The sequence below is a fragment of the Eublepharis macularius genome, chromosome 11 (genome assembly GCF_028583425.1).
Source record: "Eublepharis macularius isolate TG4126 chromosome 11, MPM_Emac_v1.0, whole genome shotgun sequence".
NCBI lineage: Eukaryota > Metazoa > Chordata > Lepidosauria > Squamata > Eublepharidae > Eublepharis > Eublepharis macularius.
The window spans coordinates 13,928,039-13,949,916 of record NC_072800.1 but is presented as its reverse complement, the minus strand read 5'-3'; the positions used below and the strand labels follow the sequence as shown (position 1 = coordinate 13,949,916).

General features: G+C 41.8%; 1 protein-coding gene across 1 annotated transcript in view; it reads left to right on the top strand.

Annotated features, from left to right (window-relative positions):
* The window catches only part of VWC2 (von Willebrand factor C domain containing 2), a 94,783-nt gene extending 73,203 nt beyond the window's left edge, over nucleotides 1-21,580 (top strand). The window contains exon 4 of the mRNA XM_054991755.1: nucleotides 20,652-21,580. Coding sequence (XP_054847730.1) covers nucleotides 20,652-20,803 — 152 coding nt within the window. The 3' untranslated portion in view covers nucleotides 20,804-21,580. The remainder of the gene's footprint in view (nucleotides 1-20,651) is intronic.
* Nucleotides 21,581-21,878: the final 298 nt, after the last annotated feature.

Below are 21,878 nucleotides of genomic sequence, written 5' to 3'. Positions count from 1 at the left end.
TGCAGAAAACTGTTGAGAAAAGAAAGAGTTCGTTAATAACTTCTTTTTTCAGCAAAAAAAAACAAAGATAAAGTAAAAGCAAAGACAAATCTTACCTTACAGTAATTATGTTTTGTTCTCATAATGATTTTTTTATTCATGATTTTTAATATATCCTGCTGTTTTATTATCTTCAGTATGCAATTATTTTGGGCACGTAATGCGGGCATGTAATGTGGGCCAACTCACTAGAAACATCAATGATGCTAGGAATGGTGAGTGGGATGAGGAAGAGAGGAAGACCAAAAACCCGCTGGCTGGATACCATCATGAAAGACACTGGACTGAACATGAAGGAATTGAAAGAAGCAGTCAGAGACAGAAAGGCCTGGAGGGATACGATCTACAGAATAGCCAAGGATCGGACACGATTAAGTGGCTAGGATCGGATTGGCAATTATTTTTAAAAAGGAATCTTTTTTGCACCAAATTTTGTACAATAATAAAACATTGTCCTATCTTCATTTAAAAAAATTCAATAAAATGGTGCGCGATGGCTGGCTATAGGGATGGTGGAGGCCAGATAATAATAATTTTTTAATAAAGTCCCAGTTTTACTTTTAAAATGCTAATTTATCAATAGACAGAAATTAAATTGTTCAGTAATTTGTCAGTTTCTTGTCAGTTTTTTTGAAGTTTTGGTCAGTGAAATTAGTAATTTTGACCCTTTGACTAGTTTCCACCCCTGTGCTCTTCAAGTCAAGAGGGAGAAGAATAGGAGGCACCTGGAGGCCAAAATAACCCTGGAAAGGTCCCTCCTCCCTGTTTTTTACTAACAGGAAAAGGTTTGACATCTGGCAATGTTGTTGTGATTGCCTAGCAACACCCACAATGGTTGCTGAGATCTCAGAGGGCATTCCTTTCTTACTTATTGTATTTATTATTACCCTACCTTTCTCCTGCAAAGTAGAACCTGAGGCAGTTTACAATAAGAAAATCACATTAAACAAACCATACTACGTAATAAGCAGGACCACAGATCTCACATGATGTGGATTAAGCAAGTCACAGTGCTTTCCCCAAGATAGAAGTATTTTCAGAGCCTCAGACACACAGGAGGGGAGGGCTGAGAAGCTGGTCTCCTTCAGCCCAGGCTGGAGGTTCATCTCCCCTGTGACAGCAACAGGCTCCTGGATCGCTGGGGGAGAAGAACTTTGCAATTGTTTCCTTGCAATCTCAGTGGAGAAATGAACTATCAGCTCTTCCCCTCCCTTCCCCTGCAAAGTTCCTCTCCCCCAACAATCCTGCGCGGCTCTGTCTTTGAAAACTACAGTTCCCAGGTAAAATTACATCCCAAACATGTTAAAAAACACGTGTCTGGCATCACTTGCAGCTTAGCTCTCAGATACCGAGGTGATTGGAGCTGAGAAGTTCTCTAGGATCAGGATGGAGCTCTCTCCCCTCTTAAAGTCACAGATAATAATAACAACAACAACATTTGATTTATATACCACCCTTCAGGACAACTTAACACACCCACTCAGAGCAGTTTACAAAGTATGTTATTATTATCCTCACAACAATCACCCTGTGAGGTGGGTGGGGCAGAGAGAGCTCTGGCAGAGCTGTGACTGCCCCTAGGTCACCCAGCTGGCTTCAAGTAGAGTAGTGGGGAATCAAACCCAGTTCTCCAGATTACAGTCCCAACTGGAGGGGGGGCATTTTAATTCCCCAGTATACCTTTTTTTAGATTTCAGATTTTTCTGCATACCTGGGGCTGCTCTCAGGTTATTAGAAACATCTATCTTGTCTGTTCATGGCACCAGTCTCCAAATGTAAGTATCCACAGATGAGGCTGTGTTGAGAATTAGATATATTGATTGTCCTGGATTTCATGTTCTAATAATCTGGGTACCTGGTTTCTCATATGTGGACCTTTCTAGACCTAATGATGAAAATGTAATCCAAGATTTATATGGTTAACTGTTCCCAAACATTTCATATAGATACTTGCTAGGATTTGTTTTTTTAAAAATCGTTTCCCTTTGTCTGCGAACCATTCAGAGAAGATTGCAAGCATTAGAAAATCAGTTTAGATGTGACCATTTGAGGATCAGAATGATTCCATTCAATCTCAGTCTGACAAGGCAATAGAAACAGCCAAGGATTGGTACCAATGCTCATTTACTTAAAATTTTAGGAGCATGAAAGTAGGAGGGGTTGGTATTGTTATGAAATGTATGAACTACTATCAGAAAACACTCAAATTTATCACATTAATTTTCAAGCAGCCATGTATCTTGTACTATCTATACATTCATTATGAACAAAGTTATATTACATATCTTTTCCTTTGTAGATGTTCAGCAAAACTAATTCTCCCAGTCCTAGATTGCTGTTTGGATTGAAACATAAGATATGGGAATTTTGATAAGTAGGAGTTGTTTCTCCTCAGTGTCTGCAGAGACCACAAAAACATGAGAATTTTTTAAAGCCATACTGAGATTTCAAGATCCTCATGTGTTGCAACAAAGAAACAACAACAAAACAGAGACCCCTTCAAAAGTGTGTCATAAAGTGCGTTGAATGGATTTTTAATTTTTTGTTTCTTTTTGCATTTCAACACATGGGATATCTCAGGGATGCCCAAATGTCAGGGACATCAGAGTTTGCAGCCATGAGACTCTTCGGGGTTTTTTTTAAAAAAAAGTTTCCTCTGCCGCCCGTAGTCTTTGGGAACACGGGGAGAGGGCGTGTCCTCTTTGAAGTTCTGAAACATTGAAAGGAAGGTTGAGTGAAGGGGAATGAAGCTTAGTCAGGTCAGAGTTGGCAGAATACTGTCATTATACCCCGAATCTGGCTGGTTTGATTCCTTCAAAAGGGTACAGCCATCGGCTGGCACAGGCACCTTGGGTAAGAGTGAGGTGACATCTATTATTGTAATGTTCACATGAACAAACAGTTAATGATCTGAGAGAGGTTTCCATAAAACGAAGTTGCCAGTCCTTAGGAAAGTTGGGGTTGTACACAGTAGCTTATTGATTTCATATAGAATCACTGCAATTATCATCATCTATGGTCCGTGATCCAAATGTGACCAGGCCTAAATATTGACCAGGCCTAAAGCATATGCTGTTTTCACACGCCTCAAACCTCCAGAAAATTGCACAAAACTCTCGGCACGATGGCGTCTTCATAGCGCTATTTCCCGTTTAATGGCGCGATGAATCGCGCCATTAAACAGGAAATCGTGCCATTAAACAGGAAATGCCACAAGTTTTGCGCGATTTTCCAGAGGCGTTTACAGGTGTGTGAAAACGGCCACAGTTTGTTTGTGATTACACTGTCAATCCATTCTGAGATGGGAAAACTCAAGATAAGGTCTAAAGAAAAAGTATGAACAGCAAAGTTTGTGAATGATACAGGTCTGTTCAGGACAACTCGTTCGACAGCAAACTATATAGCACTGCCTAAGGAACTAATAATAGAGAGAACAGGCCAAGTGTCTGAAGATGAAATTCAATGCAGTGCACATTGGAGAAGAATAAACAGTCCCAGCTGTACTTAGGAACTGCTGGAGTCTAAATGGTCTATTAATGTTAAGAAAGAAATCTTAGAGCTATTGTGTGTAGTTGCCCGAAAACAGCAGCTGAATACATGGCAACCAGCAGCAAAAGCAGAATATTAGGAACGGTTGGGAAAGCAATTGAAGATTGGGCAGACAGTAGCATCATACTTCTCTGTAAACCAGTGGCACATCCCCAACTTTTGTACTGTTTTGGTCACCCATCTGAAGAAGGATCTAAGTTTGGCAAGCCACAGAGATAAGCAGTGGAATTGGCACATTTTCTACAGAAGGTAAAAGAAAAAAGATTCCTCAATTAAGAGAAGACATGGCAAAATGAGAGATAAGAGATGTATACTACAGCATGGCTTGGGTGATGTAGATGGGGGAGTAATAGTTTACTCTGTTATAGATGCTGCAAAAGTCTGAAATCAACATTTTGTTTTATGGACCAAGGAACTCACTGCAGGGTGGTGGTGGTGGTGGTGGTGGTGGTGGTGGTTTTAAAATTGCTTGCAGTACTATCGATCTCTGCTGAAAGCGGATCAGGTCACAGAAAAGTGACAATGAAAATTCAGCTCGCTAAGTAAAATTAGCAAATCCTTTGGACCCTGGCAGAGAAAAAAAAGGAAGTCCTTTCTTTCTACTACTCTACTAATGACTATTAAAATGTTTATGAATGTTCCATGTCAGCACCTCAGCTAATTAAATGAGTGGGGTTGAAAACAAGTTGCCCGTTCCTAGCCAAGTAGTTTGAACTTTTTAGCCTATTTTATATCTCTTTTTAGCATGCCAGTTGGGTTAAGAACTGGTTTTTTATTTATTTTGACAAATTATATGTTGCCTTTCCACCTAAAGAGAGTTCACAAAGTAAAAACAAGTACAATAAAATTATAAAGAGCCACCATAACTTTATTATTATTAAAGTAAACAACTTTAAGCAGCATATCCTTAAAAGATAGCCATAAAACAGTCCACAGGCTAGAAACAGATCATTAAAAAAGCTTAAAAATTATATACTTGAATTACAAGAAGTATGGCTCCTAAAGGCCTGACTCCTAAAGGACAGTGAAGAACGTACTGGGCAAGCCAGAAGGGAAGAGCATCTCAAAGGCAAGATGCCACCACTGAAAAAAACTGTCTCTGCTCACCATCCACTTCCCCTCTGCAGGCAACAGCTCAGGAAGATGGGTTCAGGAAGCGGATCTTAACTTGTAGACCTTCAACCCCATGCCTTTTAGGGGCTTTTTATATATCACTCATTTATGTAAAGTTCCTTTATTTAATTAGTATTTCCTTAAAAACTCTTTTCTCAGACCATGTAATGGAGAGTTATTGGATTGTCCTGCAAAAACAACTTTAAGGAACAGAGGTGGATTTGTAAGTGCTTGGCAGATTGTACCCAAAGAGTATGATGTAACTGATAGACATCGAGGGAGGGCATGAAGGGATGATAGACAAGAGGGAGGGCATGAAAGGATGAGCTGGTGCTTAGTTCTTGTGGCCCTTTCTTATATGCCCAATGTAATGCCGATCGCCACTTTGGGGGTCAGGAAGGAACTTTCCTCCAGGCCAGATTGGCCAGGGATCCTGGAGGTTTTTTGCCTTCCTCTAGGCATTGAGTAGGGGCCACTAGGGGAGTGGGGAGTAGCTGTAAATTTAGAGCATTGTTCAGAGGATTGAACTAGATGATCCTTGAGGTCCCTTCCAGCTCTGTCTTTCTATGATTCTATAAAGAATATAGCAACAACACCAGAATCCAAGATGGCACCACTACGACTGTCCTTGGAGCAGAACGTTCACAGCCTTCATATGGTGATGCTGACATACTGAAGCTGAGCAAAGACCTGTAAAAAAGTGTGTGACCACATGAAGAAAAGAAAAGCCACGCACGAAACCATGAAAAATGTATGGAAATCTAATTTTAGAAAACATGCACAATTATGCACCAAATATACATCAAAATGTAACTAATTACAATGACTTTTTGTAAGAAACTACAAATAAAAACAATGCATAAGACCTGATAAACATAATAAACAACATCCCATGGCATTACCATGCACAATTCCACATGCAAAGTTACACACAACATCTAATTTCAGGTTATTTTAAAAGACCTTCTCCGGTAGGATTCTACCTGGACCCGAAGGGCTCCGGTAGACACTAACCTGGGAGTTCTGTGAACATAGCTTACAATATTGTCTCTAAAATTCTGGAGTGTAGACTGTTTCCCCAATGGCACAAACAGTGGCTCACTGGGGCCTTTTCAGGTCAGGAGAATAGTGCAGGTGGGAGGTGTAAATCCACCTTCTCTTTGTGCTGCCATCCTGAACTGAAGTGATTCCTGTGGATTTTTTTGAGTCTGCTGTGTATCCAGATCCAGGCTTAGCTTAGTAACTCTCTAAAGAGAATAAAAGAGGGAAAGAGGACTGAGGCTTAAGTAGAAAGTAGCTTTATTGACCTAACCAAGATACCGGAGAGCAAAATGATAGCAATACAATACAGCCAGACTGAACTATTCAGTGTTAACAGTACATAGCAATTTACTTGTGGCAATCCAATAAAACCCATTCACTTTTACCTAATCTTACTGTTGGACTGTATTACTTTAAAGAAAAACCAAATTAAAGTTACTTTTGGCCCAAATGGTGTTCTTCCCACATGGCTAGTCCAAGGAAATACCCACCCAGAGAGTAGAGACAGGGGTAGGGTTGCTGAAAAGTACCAGAAGATGCAATGGGAGGAACGGAGAAGGGTTTTCAGAATACAAAAGAAAAGAGTCCATAACCAGGTTGGAGGTGCTGTGGGAGGAGACTGGTTGGCTATAAACCTGACTGGACAAGAGCCCAGAGGGTTGAAGCTAAGAGATGGAAGCAGGTAGAAAGAGATGCAGGTTCAATTTCAAGAAGGGAAGCAGGAGAAGGAACAATAATATTCTGCCTGCCTCTATGAGGAAGTGTAGTGGTTCCATGTAACTAGTAATGGAAGAAGGCTGAAGAGGCAAAGTTAATAGGCAGAAGCCCGTTGAAAGGAATCAGAAATGGGGAGAAATGCTCCAGGCGAGTTGGCAACGGGAGCGCCAGCCCTTACACCATCCTGTTTCGCTGTTGCTTCTTCATAAGCCAATCCTTTGATATCAGCTGCCTATGGATGTATAAAAATATTGGACTATACATGTAATAAATATACAATAATTGTAAAAACTATAATAAATACATGATAAATACCAGAATGGAGATTGTGAGATGTGAATACTAATGTCTGTCATGAATTAAATTGGAAGGAAATAGTGAATATTGTAAACGAGACATTTATTGTATTTGACATATTTATTGTATTTATCCATAGACAGCTGATATAAAAGGATTGGGCATCTGCCTATTAAAGAAAAAACACAAGGATTGAAAATATAAAACTGGACTTTTGCTATGAATTAGGACATACATCAATTGTACAGCATTGGTTTGTATTGAATTTGGACTTCTTGTGGCATTGACCATTTTTTGAAGAAAAAAAATGGGATGTTTTGTGGCATTGTCCATTTTTGTAAAATTGATGATTTGGGGTATTATCATATTGCATTGTATGGCATAGACTTTTGAATGATTTATGAATATGCTTCTTGCACTTGCGCTTTATATAATTAAATTTATAAATATTTATTCAGGTCTCATAGGACCTTGTGTCCCCTTTGGTTTGCGACCTGCCCCCTTAGTTTATTACTGTTGCAACTTAGCCCAACAGCACCAGTGTCTGGGGGCAGCTTCCTTGGGGGTCCATCATATTGGTCTCCAGGGTCCAATCGTCATGAATTTTGGGAGGGCAGTTTTTAGAGTACAGTCAGGAGGAGGTTCCCTCCAAATTTGGTGAAGTTTGCTTGAAACGCCACCACCCCAGCCCACCGGATAGCCCCCAGATTGATTTCCCCGTAGGGAATAATGGCCAAATTTTACTGAATTTCTCTAATGTCGCCGAACTAGATTAGAGAATCAATTTAGAGTTCTGGCAGTTTCAATTTTTTTAAATTCAGTATTCTGAATCCAAATTTACCAGTGTGTGTGTGTGTGTGCACATGCACGCACACCCCTACAAAAATTTAGCTGGATTTGGATACGGGAAGCAGTGCCACTGGTCAAAATTGGTGCAGAGTTAAATTTCTCGATGTAATTGGGTTGAATTTCAGGATCCAGCTGCCCATTGTTGGAATTGTTGGTCATTAGGAGGTGAACCTCATGGGTAGAAAGGTCATGATCAGGGCTGGCGTGCCCATTGAGGCCAGGTAGGCGGTTGCCGCAAGCGCTGCGGCGCTGGAGGGGGTGCCAGAGGAGGCGCTGGGGGCAGGGGCGCGCACCACGGAGCTGGTGGCAGCAGCGCTGGCGGCTGAGTGGGAGGGATGGGAAGCCTCAGCTGTTGCAGCCTCTCAGCCCTCCCGCGCTGCCGCCGCCAGCACACGCCCCCGGCCGGGTGCAGCGGCCACGGGCCAGGCGCGACAGGCGTCTGGAGTGGTGCAGAGCAACCGAACGGGAGAGCTGGGAGGCCACCTGCACACCGTCCCAGCCACCCGCTGCAGCAATGGGGCCGGCTCACAGCGCACACTTGCGTGATGATGTCACACGTGATGTCATCACGCAGTGTGGTGCGCATGTGCGTCCGGCTGCAGGCACCAGAAACCCTGGCACCGCCCCTGGTCAGGATATGAGCTGTTACAGGATAGTTCAGCATTTCTGTTGAGAGGGATATTAGTGAGTGAGTGATACATGTAAATGATATAATGGGAAGCGGAGATATATGTTGTGACTGAGTTAACCAAATGGCGGGTATGATTCATAAATGCTGACAACGCTCAGAAGCTGGGTAGATGGCCTTTCCCATGTGCTTGATTAGATTTCCGGAGAAGTCTACATTGTGAGGGAGATCCTGGGAGGGTAGATTATTGTCCTGCAAACATGGGTTGTTGTTTTTTGCCGAGGTGTAAGGAATCTTGGAGGACCACACAAAGGAACCTTGCTTAATGCGCCCCTGAGTTCTCATGGTGTCCAAGCAACTTCCTCTTGAAAGCACCTGGGGAAATACACGTGAAACGGTTGATTGATATGTGGAGGTAGATTTGGCCAAGCCGCTACCTTCGCAGAAAGACATGGCGCTTGGGGAGACTGGGAGCAATACAGGGCGGGAAGAGGCCACCCAATCCTTTCCCCCACCTGAGAGTTTTCTCATTTAAATAGAACTTTGTCTGCATGTTTCATCTGCAAGGTTCCAAAATGTGTACGCAAAAACATTCCATATGAAAACCAATTGGAATAGAAATAGATTGACTAGGATGAAGTCTTAGGTTTTACAAGAAATTAAATTCCCATTTTGCAGATCCCTTTGGAGAGAGAAGAAGTTAATCTGAAGGAAACACCATCAGCAGCATGTGGTAGCTATACTTTTCAAGTGAGGGCTGGCTGCTATTTATAGAAAAACACTTGAAACTAATTTTAAATGAATTATGGCCCACTGTACTACCCAAAGGGTATTATTACCATACCACTGTTGTTAGTTTAACTGTATCCTATAATGATTTTTCTGAAATAGTCCCCTAATCTTATCATTATCATATTATCTGCCCTTGACCCAGTTCAGTTTGGTTTCCAGCCCAACTTCAACATAAAGACAGATCTGGAATCTATTACAATTCAATAGAGGTAATCTCTTTCCTATGGTCCTACTTACTTGTGGTTTTTTACCCAATGGATGGTTTGATTGTATTTGTTTTTCATATGTTATAGTTGGCATTGAGTCTTGCTAAGGAAGGTGAGCCATAAATCATCACATGAGGTTGGGATTAAAGGAATAGCTGTAGCTATATTTTGTTAACTGAGTTCTGCGATGCTGATTTCTCCGTCCTAAACTGGTATGGGCTGTGGTCAAGTGGCTAAGACAGAAGAAGTTGAGAGAGAATCCAAACAAGGTAGAATCCAAACAAGGTAAAACTGCTCTCTCTCCTTGTCCTGGATGGGGTAAGTTTGTCATTTTCAGATCATGTGCATTTTCAGCTAGGGTGTTCTCAAACTCAGACTTGGGGTTTGAGAAACAGATGGTAGTGTTGCTAAGAGCAATGTCTATCAGTTTCATCTTGCTTCCCTTCTGGACTCAGTCTACCTGGCCAAATTGATCCATGTTACTGTAACTTCATGGTTGAACTAATGTAATCCACTCCAAAACTTCAAGTAGTGCAAAATACAGCTGTGCATTTGCTATCTGGAGTTAACCAATATTGACAAATTGCATATCTCTTAAAACAACTTCACTGGCTGCCTATTTGTTCCTGGGCTTGGTTTAAGGTTCTGGTTCTTACTTCCAAAGCCTTACATGATGTGGAACTTGCATAGCTGAAGGACATGCGCTTCCTGTATAAACCCCTGTGTTTCAAACTTGCTCCTGCTGACTGCACCACCCCCAGGTGTATATGATCCAGCTCAGCCTGAGCTCAGCCCTTTTCAGTTGTGGCCCCAATACAGCTGAATGGCCTGCCTGAAGAAGTCAGAAGAGCACCATCTTTTATGAGTTTTAGGAGGAGGTTTGCAGCCATCTTGTTGAATGGGCCTTTTGCTGAGATGTGAATTTTTTTTAAGTCAATATACTAGTAAAATTAATAGTTTATCATTGTGTCTTCTGTGTAGGCACACATGGGAACTGTGCATGTGCAGGCTGGCCATTCCCATGTGGGACTGCGTAGAAGAACACTCAATGAACAACAGCTACAGATACCTGTTTTCATCGTTGTGTGTTCTGTGCAGGCACACATGGGAACTGTGCATGCATAGACCAGCCTGCGCATGCGCAGTTCCAATGTATGCCTGCGTAGAAGAACACTCAATTAACAACAGTTACAGGTAGGTACAATCCTGGTTTATACTGTTGTTCTGTTTTTAAATCTTTCACAGTTTTAAGTTGTTCACAATTTTTGTAAACTGTATTTGGCCCTTTGTGGAAAATGTTTTCAAATAGATAAAAGGAAGCTCTTTTCTTATTTTGCACATCTGTTGCGTCCTGTTCATTTTTGTCATGCTTTCCAGCATAACAACAAAGGGAACCCCCTGGCTACACGAACAACTCAAAAACACGACAACCAGGGTCACGAAGAATCCAAGGGTGGAAGTAGGACGTCCTACTTGGACATATGGACAGTTTCCACGCATAGGCGGAATGTTTCCATCCGTTTGCACTCTCCAACCACCAGAATATTAATTATATATAGGAATATATTTATTGTCCATCCGATAGACTACCTCTTCCTGTATATATATGCACTTTAAACTCTGTTGGATATGTATTTGCACTCTTGCACTTTTGCACTTTTGATATAATATAATAATTTATACCAACATTGTATGTGTTGATTCTTCGTGACCCTGGTTGTCGTGTTTTTGAGATGCTTTCCAGCATAGCATTGAATATCTTGCCTACTTAGTTATAAAACACTTGGGCAACCAGGACAGCTGATCAGGATTGCACTAAACCTGCATCTAGTCACAAAAAAACTCATTTCCACAGTTCCTTGTACATCCAGCCTGAAGCCCTAGATGAAAGAAAGATGGTGCAAATTGGTGTTAGCCAGCAACTTCCACACAGACCCAAACTGCTTCCCCTTTATATGAATGTAATAAAGGAATGTGTCCGTGGTTGCTGTGTTAACTATGAACTATCTCCATTCAGCCTTTCCACAAGAACAGGGCAGTCAAGCAAGCAGTCAAATATTAGCCCCTTGCCCAAAACCAAATAACATCTTGAAACTGACTGCTTCCCATTGGTTACTCCCTGCCCTCTCAACCTTTGGCTGCATGTTTTTGATTCTCTACAGGACATACTCATAGGATGTGTATGGGGTTGCAGGCTCGGTTGTACTGTTGTAAATGTAATCTCAAATTGATGGGGAGGGGACAATAGATATTTTTGCCTTTACTGTATGTACGTGCATGGCTATAGAAACATTAATATGAATAATGCTAATTAAATGCACTTCCATTATGTATCTTTGAAAGATGGATGAGCTGGTAGCTGGCTTAATAGGAGGGGTTCAAATCAGTTTACTATAATTGGAAAATGAAATCCTGCCCTCAAGTCATATTTGACTTATGGTGCCCCTTCCTGGGTGCCCCTTATGGTGCCCCTTCCATGGCAAGAGACTATCAGAAGTGGTTTGCCATTACCTGCCTCTGCAACCCTGGTCTTCGTTGGAGGTCTCCCATCCAATTACTAACCAAGGCCGACCCTGCTTAGCTTCTGAGATGTGATAAGCTAAGAGGAATAAGTCAGCAAGTTAGAGCATCACAGAGGTAGAGGAGGCATGAAGTTAGTATAATTTCACACAGAAGAAAAAGCAGCAAGTTTGCCATGAACAGATCGAAGCAGGGCAAGTCGTGAACATAATGGAAGCAGCTACTAAAACACTCATGGAACACCTTCGTTTATAGCATGGACTGCCAATCACAATTAGCCCCACCCATCAAGTTGTGCCACTTGTGGGGGGGGGGGTTAACTGGGAGCAAGGCCAGCCCTGCCCAGCAATTATGTCAGGCAGAGAGCAATAGATTTTCCAAATGGAACAGGAAACCAAGGGGTGCATGTTGGTATTTTTATCTCTGTTTGTTCTGACAAAATGTTCTCCGGTTTTTTAAAATGTGTTCTCAAATTGTTCAGATTTGATTGCATATAACTGCACAACACTTAAAATAAACCAGACATTTTCCATAGAAGCTAAGCAAAACTGCTAATGGACCTGAGCTTTTATCATTCTTTCCCCTAGATTCTCTAATGTAGACATCCAATACAGCTCTAAAAGATGTTTTGATAGTTTTAAAACAACTACTGCAGTGAAAGGCACTGAAAAACAGAAGATGCCCATTCATTTTTTTGTGCTTTAAAACCGCCAAAGTGTTCTTAAAGTGGCTAGTGACTGAAATCTGCTCTTATAATTGAAACCGTACCACAGTTCCAGTAGTATCCAACAAGATATATAGGCTAGTAAAAGGCAGAATTGGATTTAGATGAGTCAATACTGCAGTGGTGGCTGGTGATGAACTCAGCTTGCGCAAGCATCTAAATACAGCTACCAGATAATCTAACTACCCCTCTTCTTCCCCCCCCCCTCAAAATGCTGTTAGTAGAATTTATTTTATAGAAAATGTTGGAAGAGGAGGATTTAATGCTGTCCCTTTCCTCAGGTTTTAGAGGGGGACAAACCAAAGAGTTAGAAAGATAGAGAGGTCAGGGCACTCTGTTTACTGCTCTGACTGTCCTTTGATATGGAGATTGCTATTCTCAGGATTTCCTCCTCCTGACTTCCTCCCTCTCACTTCTTCTCTTCCTGGCTTTGCTCCAGGCAACACGTCTCTCCTTCTCCTCCATCCATCTTGGAAGCATGGATGCAGGACTTGTCCTGGTATCCATGCACATCCGTAGACTAGATAGGTAGTTAGGATCTGTCTCTCCTCCTTTCCTACCAGAGTATGGAGTTCCTACAATAAAGAACTCTTATTTCTTTTCTAAATATAAAGCAAGTGTATGATTTATTATTTTCATTCCTGCACACACACCAGCCAGCAGAACCATTTCACAACCACCTATAATCACGCTTCCTGTGCCACACATTAGACTCTGTTAATGGCCCAAACATGGGATCCTTTTATTATTAGGTTTCTGGGGCCTACATAATGATTTATTTATCAGAAAATACATAATGGAAAAAATGTATTGGGACAATCAAATGGAGGAGATAGGGATTGTTAAGAAAAATCCTGCAAGATGGGGAAGGAGATACAATATATAGCCCCATGTGATTACATGGAGGTAGGGTTGCCAGGTCCCTCTATCCTCCTGGCGGGAGGATTGGGACCTGGCACTTACCTCTCCCCTGTTGTGTGGAGACCTGCGCGCATGCAAGGCATGTGCATGCCCCGGAGCCAGCGTGATGACATCACTTCTGGAAGTGATGTCATCACACCAGCTGTGCGGCGCCACCATGGGTGGAAGGGTGCTCCCTGCGCTCCTGAGGGGCTGAATTGCCTGCTGCGAGGCCTGATTCTACCCGCCAGGCAAGTTAGTGAACATAGGGGGGGGAAGGTGGGATCTGGGGATCCCCCGCCTCTGGCAGGGGAATGGCAACCCTTCATGGAGGAGAAATTGACCTAAAGCTCTTTAGGCCCCGGCTAAATAGTTCCTGTTTGCTCTTTCCTTCATATTTTCGCCCCATCTTTTCGAAAGTGCTTTTTTTTTTTTTTTTAGGTCTAAAGTAGTTCAGACCTGAGTTTAATGTCCTGACTTCATACAGGGTTGGATTCCATCAGCCTCTTCCATTCCAGGACGAGGAGCCCTACTTTAGTTGGATATGCTGGATCTGCTGGCCTAAGATTCCTTGGGCCAGAGGAAGGCTCTACACTGCAGCAGCACATGTACAGAGTTTAACCTATGGTATTTTAAGATCATGTGTATATGATTTTCCCTGCTGGAATCACATGTCTCTCCGTCAAACAACAGTATGTTCTCCATGTCATAATTCATGTGCAGTGTGGATGTTCAGGACATGTCGAGGCACCCGCTGTAGTGGCTTCATATTTATGAAACTCTTTTACACTGGAGATGCATTTTTGACCAGCTCTCTCCTCCAGGGTAGAATTTGCATTAAATGGATGCCTGTCCAGGGATTCTTGAGTTTGTAATTGCTAAATTTGCAGTCTTGGGATGCCTAACGAAGACAGTTGTGAACGCCGGTGGTCATGTTGTTCCTCAGTGATAACATGTGGTCCCGTGATCATAAACATCATATGACCTTTGTTATTTCACCAGTGGTCCCCACTTCATCTACGTGCCTAAAATTTGTGAGCAGTTTGCCAACATAATTTCTTGTTATTACTCCTGCTGCATCACAAAATTGGGTCCTACGGTGAGGGTATGAGGACCAATATCATGCAGCGTAAAAGCAATCAACATCTGTAGTGTAACAGGGTAGCAAGAGTAGTTATGTAAACGCCTGTTGTTTTTTTAACTCTTGGACAAAGCCCTCTGCCCTTCACCAATTGTACTATTGATTGTTTTCTTCGTTTCCACCGCATTAGTCCATGTTGGGCTGATGAATTCCTAGTGAATCACTGCACGGCAAAAACAGGTAAATAGATTTATTAGCCCAGCTGAGGAAAATGAGTCACTACACTACAAAGCAGTTGCCAGGAGAAGAGAAAAAGAGGTAGAGAGAAGGGGAGAATTTAGCATAGCAATTAGTATGTTTGCTGTGGGGGTGACAAGAGGTTTTGTTCAGGGACTGAGAGAAGTATGGAAGAAGTTAAGAGTTAAGGTCCAAGAGAGTTTGGAAAACATTAATAAATAAGTGGGTCTTGAGAGGGATAACACAGCCTGCACCAGCCTCTCTTACCATAATAATCATTTGCTGATTCAATAAAGAGGAGTACTTTGGTTTTTCCATCTATAAAAATGAAGTGCTTCGATGTATTATACAGAAATAAAAAAACTGAGATTTATGAAGCACACAGTTAAGCTGTAATTTTTTTTCCAGTATATCTTACATTTTTCTGTCCCTGAGATGGTAACTTTCGAATCTTTAGATTCATTAAAGTTTTAAAATTAGGGGCCGGGGGGTGGGTAGAACCCACCTACGTTTTAGAGATGTGTGAGAGGGTATCAGAACCTGACATTAGTTGGTGCTGAATGTTGTTAAAAACTGTTTTATGTTTAAAATATTTTGTGGTTTAGTGGCATTCAGAATATTACACTGGGGTAAAACCAAGCGACCCGTGGCATTCTCCATCCATTTCACTGGGGAGTGTGGGCCAAATCTAACAGAAAGAACGGATTCAGTTACTCGTGTTGTTCATGAATATACTCTCCACTCCAGTACTGCTTGAAAATGGTGATTGGTCCACGGGGCCGCATCGGGGAGGACCCTCTGTGGGCCGGCCTCCGGGTCGGTGTTCAGGCGGAGCAGACGCCTAAAGAAAAGAAAAAGAAAAGAAAATGGTGATTGAGTGGATTTTGGTTGGCCCATAGTTTTCTGGCATGGGAATCTCACATAGAAACTGAAGTTGGGTCCCCACAAATGCTTTACTCCACTTTGGCTTCCTTACAGCAGTGTAAGGAAGTTTTGCAAAACTCACGCGAGAAAACGCTATCTTCCAGGTTTTTTTCACAACGTTCTGCAGCATTCCAGATGAAGGCAAGTAGTGTGGAAATGGCCCTGCTTTTGCTGCGATCTTTCTCAAACTTGCTTTGGTATGATGTTTTTGGAATGATCACAACTGAAGAAGCACTTTGGGGCACTGAGCATAAGGGAAATGGTGCCTTTCGTTGGTTTTACACTGATGTTCTTTTCCTTACCTCACACAGCTTACCATTTGCCTCACATCCAGCAGAAGGCAATTTTTTTAAGGATTACTAGATTGCATAACAGTGCAATGCAGTGCCTTAGTGAAATGTCTTCGTTTCCATTTTTCAGCCTAGTGCACTTTCACCTTGTAACTCCTCAGCAAAAACAACTAAAGACTTTTTTTGAGAAATAAGAAGAAGAAAGCAAGCTGGGAATTAGTACATTGTTGCAATAGACTGTTACTAACACTGTAGCAATATAGCAATTCCCGATTAGTGGGAGCAAATGGTGGCCACGGGAAGCTAAGAAAATATGGGGGAAACTGCTGTGTTTGGATTCTCTGTAGCAGAACTAAGAGGTAGACAGAGAATTATCTCTATGTGGAAGCAATCTCAGGGGCAAGCAGAAAACGGTGATGTGTCATTATTTAAAACAATAAACGATGGTGCTGTGCCCTATCAGGATAAATATGCAAAAGAGAAATGAAATTTTGCCTAAGTTGGAAGAAAGAGAGAGCAAGCTTCTCTTATTTTAAGATACTGGGAATTTTTTTATTGCACAACTGACAGTATTATAGCTTTCAGTGGTTTTGGCCAAGATGTTAAACTGTATAAGCAGATCGCATCATGGGCTGGAGAAAGGCCCCTCACGTTAAGAATTGATAGTTTTGTCTTAACTGAGTTTCCCTGGAAGATTCCCAGGGTCCAATCAAAAACAACTGTTCAGGAATTGAAAATAAAACTTCAAATAACTGTTTTTACCCAAACAAGCCTGTTCCTTGAGCTTGATTGTCCTTTAAATTTGGAAGAAGTGAAAAGTAAGGGATTGATGCTACATTTTGAGCTGGCCTAGGTGTGAAAATCCCTGCAGCTGTGCTGATTAAATCTCTTAGCAGCATTTCCATTCTGTAATACAGGGCCGTTTCCAGATGGCTTACCTTCACCCAGGACATCGCGCCTCGTTGCGGGGAAAATGTGAAATATCATGTTTCCTCTTGCGAGTTTTGCGCGACATCGCAAAAACGCAATATTTCGCATTTTCCCCGCAACGAGGTGCGACGTCCCGGGTGAAGGTAAGCCATCTGGAAACGGCCCAGGTTCACATTTGTATGCACAGAGACACACCACCATGTGCAAACATAAAGTCTCAGAGCTCTGTTGAAGCTTCCTCAGGACATCTAGTTTGGTTGGTGGTTGTAAGATTAGGTCCCCCTCGAATGCTTTCAAACCAAAACACTTAGTTTTGCTTTTCTTAGAGACATTTAGTAAATGTGCTGACTGCACACGGGCATGCCTTCAGCTGTCTGTTCTTATTAGTGCATTGCATGCTATAAACAGCAGTCAGGCACTACTGCTGAAGTGGGGACACTAGTTCTTGTGAGGTGAACTGAAAAGCACAATGAAGATGTGTGAAATATCACTACAACAATCCATTGAGAGGCTTGTTTTCATCATCTGGCATTACTGCAGAATTCAGACATGGGTGCAAGTTATGTGTGGCACATACGGTTGCCAGCTCCAGGTTGAGAAATTCCTGGAGATTTTGGGGGGGAGGTGGAGCCTGGAGAAGGTGAGGTTTGGGGAGGGGAGGGACTTCAACAAGGTATAATGCCATAGTGCCCACCTTCCAAAGCAGCCATTTTCTCTAGGGGAACTGATCTCAGTTAGAAATCAGTTGTAGTTCTGGGAGCTCTCCAGCCACCACCTGGAAGCTGGCAACCCTAATCACCCATGGGAGCTACAGAGGGCATCCATTGGAATAAAGTATTCCTTCACTGTGTGCTTCCTCCCAGGCTTGCTTTCTTTAAAAACTTGCTGCCTAGCCTGCAGTATTCATTGACTGCCAGTAAGTTAGGAATCACTATCCAGTTGTGCAGAAACGAAGCATTCGGCATGTACGGCCAAGAGACTGTGGTGCGTTCCCCAAAGCATTCCATGGAGCCACCAACAATGAGCAAAAGCTACACATGACAGATTTGCTATGACAAGGCCTTCCGTGCAATCAATAGTTAGCATGACTGTCTTTTATCTGCAAACACGTTTACTCTTTTCCACTGAGAAAGAAGTCAGGCAGGAAGCGTATCTTAAGTATTTATGCTTCACCTTTCAATCTAAAAGCAATTCCTGGGGAAGATGACAATCCAATATAAAACAATTAAAATTAAATCCTAAAACAGTAATAAAAATAACAGCTGGCATAGAAGAAGCAGTACAATCAGGGAAATTTGTAGAAATAATGTACAGTAATAATGTGCTGCTTTCCAAAAGCTTGTTGAAATACTGTATGTTTGCTGCTTGCCAAAAAAAAGAAGCGGAAGCATCATAGCCAGGCGGACCTTCCTAAGGAGAGGGTTCCACAGCAAGATACCACCAGTTACAAAGCCTATTTTACCTATTGTATCACTTGGGCAGCAATTCCAGCCGCTGTCTTCTTCAAACCACCTGCTGGTTCTTCCTCCCAGAGTCTACCAGGAAACGGAGGGCTCCTTCTCAAAATATTACAGCTTTGATCAGAGATAAAACATTGTCTACGTTCATAACAAATTGGAAACCCCTTACTGACTTTCTGCATGAAACGGGAAAAAATGGACTGATGATTTGTGGATGTGATTTCTAAGAAGATAAAATTGGGAAGATTAAATAAAGGGGGGGAATATAGAAAAGGTAAATTTTTGAGGTATTAAAACTACAAGTATAGTTGGTTGTTGTGGGTTTTCCGGGCTGTATTGCCGTGGTCTTGGCATTGTAGTTCCTGACGTTTCGCCAGACGTTTCGTTGGCGAAACGTCAGGAACTACAATGCCAAGACCACGGCTATACAGCCTGGAAAACCCACAACAACCATCGTTCTCCAGCCGTGAAAGCCTTCGACAATACAAGTATAGTGTTTGTAAGGATATTAACACGTATTGTAAAAAAAATTGAAAATGATTTCATACATATGTATCATTTTTGTTTCTTTTCTCTAATGTCTGTTCTTTTTCCTTTCTTTTTCTTTTTCTCCTTCTCTATTTGTTTTCTCTTTTTTCTCCCCCCCCCCTTTCTAATGGGATTTTAAATTTGCCAATAAAATAAAAAATGAGGTAAAAAATAACTCTTTGAATATGGATTTGAGTCCAATGGCACCTTAGAGACAAACAAGATTTTCAGAATGTTAGCTTTGCTTTCAAGAGTCAGAGCTCCCTTCTTTAGACAACTCCAGAACACTCCAAGAAACCACTGGAGCCCTCTTTGGATATGCACTCGCTACCACAGCATGCAGCTGGCACAGCCTGCTGTCCTCAGCACTGCAACCTGGCTATCCAGGAGCAAGCTGGTTCTTGGGGATGGGTGGGGGAATACAACCTGTACAAAAACAGGCTGAAAATCTAAGCCTCAGCTCAGTTTTATTTCCCTGCTAGCCATGGGCCATAACCGACTCTCCTTAAAAAAGCTTTTTAAAATCTTCCATATCTTATCATTTTAGAGTGAACAGAGAGAGTGTGCAAAATGAATTAACAATTGAAACAGTAATGGCAGTAATTCAGATTCAACAAAGGTAGCTAAGTGTAGTTATTGAAGTCAAGGTTGCTGACTAGAGTGATACTCGTTGGCATGTATTTGTTAGCCAAAAGTCACTCCTTTGATCCACTGACCAGTTTTCTTTATCCTTCAGCAACTGTGGAAGAAATTTATTTATGATTTATAGATGGGGACACCTAATCCCAGATCAGACAATTCCTCAGCTGTCAATACCTCCATTTTATCTGGCTAAGGCTAAGTTTGTTCATCCACATCCCATCCATTACTGATCTGACACAATTTCAGGACCCTTGTTATCAGATGAAAAAGAGAGCCAGCATGCTACTATCAGCAGCATATTGATGACAGGGCTTTTTCTGGGGAAAGAGGTGGGGCAACTCTCACCGGGGGCAACTCCCAGGAGCAGGTGCTGCCCCTGTCAGTATATGCAAGTGCACACAGTGCATGTGGGCTCCTGGGCTGCTGCTGCATGGGAGAGCACTCCCCTGCCCAGCAGCAGCCTGATCCTGGCCGTTTCAGGCTCAAAATGGCCAAAATGGGCCCAAAACAGCCCGGATCGGGCCCATAGTGGCCTGGAACGGGCTGCTGCTGGGCAGAAGAACCCTCCCCCTCCTATCAGTGGCCAGATCCTGGCCATTTCAGGCCCAAATGGGCCCAAAATGGCTGAGGCGTTTTAAAAATACCCACATGATGTGGGTATTTTTAGAGGTCCCGGAACATCGTTCCGGGGCGTTTCAGCTCAAAAAAGCCCCGATGACACCTAGTCCCAAATCTTTGAATGACTTCAACTTGTGGCTTCTTGTAGACATAAGAGACAAGGCTCCTGTTAGGGCCACTTAAAAAAGAAGCAAAAGATACATTGGGTAAAATTATATCCCGCCTAGTTACACACACTGGGCCATTTCATGTATCTGTTATTGATTCTTGGTGTTTGGGTTGTTTGCTAGTTGCTTGTAAACGTTACTCAATTTTGGCAGCATTTTTCAGTACACAAGATTATTTGCAGTTCCTAGCTTGTTTCTTCTTACATTTTTATATATACAATGGCATATAGGTTAGAGCAGGGGCAGTGACATGCTAAGCCATTCTTTGTGCTTGGTGGCTGAAGAAGAATTTGTCCTGAATTCTCCGCCTCTAAATCTAAAATGGCTATCACTACGTCTCTCACGTTCTGGATTATGTGAAAAGCTTTTCTAAGTATTATCCCTCTCCTCTGTTTTCAGGCCCCAACTGCTTTGCAGAAACCACAGTCATTCCAGCAGGCCGAGAGGTGAAGACTGACGAATGCACCATATGCCACTGTACTTATGAAGAAGTCACTTGGCGAATTGAACGACAAGCGATGTGCACCAGACATGAATGCAAGCAAATCTAGATCTATGAATCCAATGGACTCAGATTTTTTTTATAAAATATTTCCATGTGCCACATGATCTTTGGGGAAACAAGAGACTTCAAACAAAACAAAGGTTCTTTTGAGGACAAAGAAGCTATGATGCTTGCTTTTTCCACAGTAAAATAAGCCTGCAAATCAAAGTTGGCTTGGACTTAAAGGTTCATGTATTATTAAAATGTGTTCTATTTCCACGGTGAGTACTTTAAAGTACACTCTATCAAAGATGATATTATTTCTATAATCCCATTATAGAGTTTAAAATAAATGTTTTATATAGATGATACAGATTAAAATGCTATAAATGGTTGACTGTCTTCTTGCATACCTGGCCATGCCTCAAATAAAATACTGTTTTATTATATAAGCTATTTTTGTGCAAGCAACAATAGGCATGGAAAGGAGACCTCTGAACATTATAAATATTTCTTTGAGGCCTACTTCAAACAATTCATAAAGAGTGCAGTCCTGACCTACTCAGAACGGGGCATTTTTTTGTTGATTACAATGATAGAATGGTTATGTGCGGAAATGGGTCAAATTCTCTTCCCTTCGATGAAGGTGAATATTGATTGCACCAGCACGGATGTATTGTGAGAGGAACTGGCTTACCCTGTCACCTGTTTGGTATCTTGACTACTTTTGCTTTTCTGGTATAGAACAGGTGTGTCGCCCATCATTAAACTGAAAGATTATAATTTGTAAATTCGCCATGACTAAGCATTTAATAGCTGTGAATAAAAAAGAATAATTTCTAAAGCTCTTTATTTTTAACATTAATCCAAAGTAATTACTATTCTTAGTATTCAAGGAGTGGAAGGTAATACTCATTGTACTTAAATTAACTAATACGGTAGTATGTGACATTATCACCACCAATTGCATAAACATTATCCCAGATATTTTAGGTTATCCATCATGGGATCTTCTGATAGAAGACATAATACCTTCAATTACTACATCTTCAAAAGGCAAGGTAACACTGGTATTTTGTTGTGATGTAAATGTACCTTGTCATGGACCCTAGCAGAGATTTTTCAATTTTATTTCTTGGTTC